This window comes from Chiloscyllium punctatum, chromosome 45 (genome assembly GCF_047496795.1).
Source record: "Chiloscyllium punctatum isolate Juve2018m chromosome 45, sChiPun1.3, whole genome shotgun sequence".
Classification (NCBI taxonomy): Eukaryota; Metazoa; Chordata; class Chondrichthyes; order Orectolobiformes; family Hemiscylliidae; genus Chiloscyllium; species Chiloscyllium punctatum.
Genome location: NC_092783.1, coordinates 23,162,898 through 23,168,874, shown reverse-complemented (window position 1 = coordinate 23,168,874; position 5,977 = coordinate 23,162,898). Strand labels below are relative to the sequence as shown.

Below are 5,977 nucleotides of genomic sequence, written 5' to 3'. Positions count from 1 at the left end.
ACCAAATTTACCATCTTTAGACGGGCATGGTAAGAAACTGTTTAATATTCTTGCATACTGTGCACGGAAGAATATTCTGATGAACTGGGTGCCTGAGAACTCACCAGGCTTGCTGGGATGGCAGAAATTAATTATGGAGCCCATTCCCTTGGACCTTTTCACAAACATGGTGTATCACACAACAGACCATTTCTATAAGATATGGCAGCCCTACTTGAGTTATTTGGATATAGATTTGTCAATTATCTTAACTGGGGCGTTTGTTTAACCAGGATGGTTAGATTTGTCAAGCCCTGGACCCTGGAGGGGGTCTCCTGAGTTAAGACAGGTATATATACAATGCTCTCGTTCCTTTGTTTGGGAGCTTTGTGTTGACCATAGCTGTTCTGTATTTTGTGGGGTTTTTTTGGGGTTTTTTTTGCCTTTTTTTGGTGTTGCTTTGTACAATGTTAGGGTTTGTTTTGTATTCTTGCCAGTGTTGGACTGGGATGTACAAAGTTAAAAATCACACAACACCAGGTTATAGTCCAACAGGTTTAATTGGAGGCACACTAGCTTTCGGAGCGACGCTCCTTCATCAGGTAGTAGCGGAGGGCTCAATTCTAACACAGAAATTTATAGCAAAAATTTACAGTGTGATGTAACTGAAATTATACATTGAAAAATTGATTGTCTGTTAAGTCTTTCATCTGTTAGAATACGTGATAGTTTCACTACTTTCACGTGTAAATCACAAAACCTTTTATTTAAAAAGTTGCATTCTCGGGTTAGCTGTTAACAATGGTGATACCTCGACAATATGTTGAAGGTTCTGGATTAGTGGTGCTGGAAGAGCACAGCAGTTCAGGCAGCATCCGAGCAGCAGTAAAGTCGACATTTTGGTCAAAAACCCTTCATCAGGAATAAAGGCAGAGAGCCTGAAGCGTGGAGAGATAAACTAGTGGAGGGTGGGGGTGGGGAGAAAGTAGCATAGAGTACAATGGGTGAGTGGGGGAGGGGATGAAGGTGATAGGTCAAGGAGGAGAGGGTGGAGTGGATAGGTTGAAAAGAAGATAGGCAGGTAGGACAAGTCATGGGGACAGTGCTGAGCTGGAAGTTTGAAACTAGTGTGAGGTGGGGGAAGAGGAAACAAGGAAACTGTTGAAGTCCACATTGATGCCCTGGGGTTGAAGTGTTCCGAGGCGGAAGATGAGGCGTTCTTCCTCCAGGCGTCTGGTGGTGAGGGAGCGGCGGTGAAGGAGGCCCAGGACCTCCATGTCCTCGGCAGAGTGGGAGGGTGAGTTGAAATGTTGGGCCACGGGGCGGTGTGGTTGATTGGTGCGGGTCTCCCGGAGATGTTCCCTAAAGCGCTCTGCTAGGAGGCATCCAGTCTCCCCAATGTAGAGGAGACTGCATCGGGAGCAACGGATACAATAAATGATATTAGTGGATGTGCAGGTAAAACTTTGATGGATGTAGAAGGCTCCTTTAGGGCCTTGGATGGAGGTGAAGGAGGGGGTGTGGGCGCAGGTTTTGCAATTCCTGTGGTGGCAGGGGAAGGTGCCAGGATGGGAGGGTGAGTTGTAGGGGGGCGTGGACCTGACCAGGTAGTCACGGAGGAACGGTCTTTGCGGAAGGTGGAAAGGGGTGGGGAGGGAAATATATCCCTGGTGGTGGGGTCTGTTTGGAGGTGGCAGAAATGTCGGTGGATGATTTGGTTTATGTGAAGGTTGGTAGGGTGGAAGGTGAGCACCAGGGGCATTCTGTCCTTGTTACGATCAGAGGGGTGGGGTCTGAGGGCAGAGGTGCGGGATGTGGACGAGATGCGTTGGTGGGCATCATAACCACGTGGGAAGGGAAATTGCAGTCTGTAAAGAAGAAAGCCATCTGGTGTGTTCTGTGGTGGAACTGGTCCTCCTGGGAGCAGATATGGTGGAGGCGGAGGAATTGGGAATACGGGATGGCATTTTTGGAAGAGGTAGGGTGGGAAGAGGTGTAATCCAGGTAGCTATGGGAGTCAGTGAGTTTGTAAAAAATGTCAGTGTCAATTCGGTCATCATTAATTGAGATGGAGAGGTCCAAGAAGGGGAGGGATGTGTTGGTGAAGTTGATGAATTGCTCAACCTCCTCGCAGGAGCACGAGGTGGTGCCAATGCAGTCATCAATGTAGCGGAAGAAGAGGTGGAGAGTGGTGTTGGCCCCCTGTGTTCTCTGTCTATGCCATGATGTTTAGATTGATTCTAATCTAAAAAGTGAGATAACGTAGTTTTACATGAATGCATGCAGTTTTTGAGTAAAGTACAATGTAACCCTGCAAGTACAAATTCACCCCACAAAATATATGTGTGCATGTGGGTCTTTGTCTGTCTGTGTCTGCATGCAATCATGTAGAACTCTGAGCTCAAAACCTGCATGAATTCATGTAAAACTCTGTTATCTCACTTTTTAGATTAGAATCAATCGAAATATCATGGCATAGACAGAGAACACAGGGGGCCAACACCTTCAACAAATTAACAAGCTGGTCAGGTGTCAGTGTCTGCAGCACACTCAGGGCTTATTTACTTTTGCAAAGATAGCCTGAAAGAGTTTCCCCTTGTCTTGTTTGTGGTCCATGTACACATCGATAAATCCCGTGTCACGGAGCGCAGCCATGTATGGCTCAGGTGGCCATTTTGTATCCTTCAACAATCCAGCAGCAACGACTTTCTTCAGAACTTCCAGGGTCAAGGTGGTGACCATCAGCCCCCCTGTCAAATAACAGATAAATACTCAGCTTTCTGAATTCTTGGAAGGTATGTAAAGAAGGAATCTTAATGTCAAGATCTTCTACTGAAGATGTAATCACACCAATGGAGTCAAGATGGTGGGGATTTGGAAGCAGATATAGTGGCCTACTGTCCTCTGAGGTGAGGGAACAGAAGTTAATTGGGAAGTGGAAACAGTCACGAGCTGGGATTTTCGAGGGGACTTCTTCTTAACGATCTCAGACACTTGTTCCTTGACCATCAAAACAAATGTGGAAGACCAATTAGAAGGCTTCAGCATTGGAAGAGCAGCTGAGTGTAAGGGAAGATAACAAAAGAGAGAGGGCTTCAATATGGAGATCCCTTTCTATGAATGTGTCAAAGTCTTAATGAAAAAAAGATTCAGCAAACAGGCCAGCAATGAAGGGAAGCTGGGGGGTACCCCTCCAAGGTGGCTCATGGCTGCTCCGGTGACTCAGGGAGTAGGGGGAAACCTCTGGGAGAGGGCAGTTTCCTGCTGGAAAGCAGCTTCCTTGAATTGGCTACTGTTAATGAGCTACCCACACGTGAAAGAATGGCCTTGAGGCAGGAAGGAGCCTCAGGTCCGCATGTCAGCCAGTGGGGCGATTTGTAGCTACAGCCCTCATCCCATCATGGTGGGTACCAAATATCCTGCCTACTGTCTGGATTATCTAACTCTGGAAGAATCAGGGTTGTGATGAACAGGAGGTTGTGGATAATTAAGGGCAGGGGGAGTATTGGCCTCTACCTATTGCCCCTCCCTACCACCTCATTGCACTGGGTTCACTGCACATTGACACCTCAGAATGCATGAACAATCCATAGCAAAGTCAAGTAGCAGCTTCCAAGGAATTGCTACTGGCCCAGAAATCTGAGAGGTTCAGTCAGTCGAGTATGGTGTTTTAGCCCGCAGCTTTGAAGCTGCTCAATGATGGTTATGGATCAGCTTCTGGCAATTTGTACCCAGACAATGGAGGATCTCTGGGCAAGGGGTTACCAATTAATCCCCCAGTCCTCCCAAAATACAGACCATTGAGCTTCTTAGCAGATTGTCACCCCGTAACTAAAAGCTCCTCAGTCAGACAGACTTGTAAACAATTCTTGGTAATTACACCCGCTTCTCATTGCACATGTACACTCAGATGTGGTCAGAATAAATAGGGAGAAAATGTTCCCATTTGCGAAAATATCGAGAACGAAAAGTCACTGATGGTTTGTAATTGGCAAAAGAAGCAAAAATGACATGACATGGAGCGAATGACTCCAAGAATCGTGGGGTCTGCTTTCCAGTGCAATACCCCAGTGAATTGTAAAAATGGGCGCAGGCATTACAAGCTAAGCTCCTCCTTCTCTTATATTGTACTATTGATTAGATTACATTACACTATGGAAACAGGTCCTTCGGCCCAACAAGTCCACACCAACCTGCAACCCACCCATTCCCCTACATTTACCTAACACTCCGGGCAATTTAGCATGGCCAATTCACCTGGCCTGCACATTTTTGGACTGTGGGAGGAAACCGGAGCACCCGGAGGAAACCCACGCAGACACGGGGAGAACGTGCAAACTCCACACTTCCCCAACTGAGGCGGGAATTGAACCCGGGTCTCTGGCGCTGTGAGGCAGCAGTGCTAACTGCTGTGCCACCGTGCCACCCGCTTGACTGTATTGTTGGAATTATTGACTGATTGCATAATTATTGGGCGTGGCTTCCATTTTTAAAAATGCTTTTCCTCGACCAGAGAATCTGTGGCTGCTGGTCAGGATGGTGAGGGAGATATATGGATGGGGTAAGGTGAGGTTACAGGAGGTTACTGTCCATTAATGCACCAGTCCCTCATAGTTCCAGAAAAAACACCCACGTACATCGTTTAGCAATTGTAGTCTCTCTAAGTTGAAGTAAATCAGTGTTGACTACCAGGCTAATCACTGATATGTCATTCATGGAGATTACTTGATATGTGACCTCACCATTTCATCCTGACTGCACCATTTCCCTTGAGGTTTAGGATTTTTCAGAATTGACCAGCTCAATACTCTACCTGGTTTCATAACTCGGTAAATCTCTCTGCATCCAGATTGCAGATCAGGCCAGTAGTAATAACAGTTGCAGTGAAATACTCTGTCCACCACGTTGTCTTCCAGAGGGATATGTTCCACACTGCCATAAAACAATGTCACCTTCCCGGACTGAATATCAGGCTGCAACCTCCTGCTGGCTACACGGTACATGTATTCAGAGTAATCCAGCCCATAGAGTTTACCCTTCGGCAGCGTAAGGCGTTTAGCAGCTTCCTGCAGACCGAGCCCTGGTCCAAAGCCTAGTTCCAGCACCACACTCTCAGGCTGAATGTCACACAGTTTGACAGCATTCACTTCCACCAATCTATTCCTCCTCTCTAAGAACTTTTTCACCATCCATCCCCAGGGGCCCTGCGTTGGTTTGCTCAGTTGTTTGGTGAGGTGATCGAACAGCATTGCTGCTACTGTCAGAGCTGCGAAAAGTTCCCCTTCCTGTTGCACAACTGGAACCTCAGCCTTGCTGGATGATTGACACAACACCAGGTTAGTCAACAGGTTTAATTGGAAGCACACTAGACCTGTTGGACTATAACCTGGTCTTGTTTGATTTTTAACTTTGTACACCCCAGTCCAACACCAGCATCTCCAAATCATGGATGATTGACAGCTTGGATGACGATACACTGTTATCCCAGCATCAGTTTACAAACAGATTGAGCCAGTCAGCTGGGCTGAGATTGTGTACGTTAAGCTGTTGTTGTTCAGTGACAGTGCTGACCAAACAGACTGAAAGCAGCCAGACCACAGCGAGACTCAGAGAAAGAGGGGGAATGTTCTGAACAGTTCTGCTCCAACTCCTGGGCAGCTCAACATCTCTGTTAGACACATTGCTCTCAATTGGCGAAAGTGAGTACGACAGATGCTGGAGATTAGAGTCAAGAGTGTGGTGCCGGAAATGCAGAGCAGGTCAGGCAGCATCCGAGGAGCAGGAAAGTCGATGTTTCGGGCAAAAGCACCATACTCTTGATTCACATTGTTCTCACTGCAGCTCACAGCAGCAGAACCCAGACTGGTTTCCATACCAAAAGGGCCTCTTACAAGGCAACAAGTAAAATAAATACTTCCAACATGCCCTGTAGGGACAGGAAGGATACTAAACCTCAACAGATTGCAAAGGGGTGGGAGGGTGCAGCCCATACTCTTTA

At 47.0% G+C, this 5,977-nt stretch overlaps 1 protein-coding gene across 1 annotated transcript; it reads right to left on the bottom strand.

The window, feature by feature from the left end:
* Positions 1-2,445: 2,445 nt before the first annotated feature.
* On the bottom strand, positions 2,446-5,266 carry LOC140467089 (uncharacterized methyltransferase YdaC-like). Its single transcript, XM_072563154.1, has 2 exons — positions 4,793-5,266; positions 2,446-2,729 (listed from the first exon to the last, which is right to left on the bottom strand). Exons 1-2 carry the CDS (start codon positions 5,226-5,228, stop codon positions 2,530-2,532), a joined length of 636 nt encoding a protein of 211 aa, XP_072419255.1. The 5' UTR covers positions 5,229-5,266; the 3' UTR covers positions 2,446-2,529.
* Between the last annotated feature and the right edge of the window lie 711 nt (positions 5,267-5,977).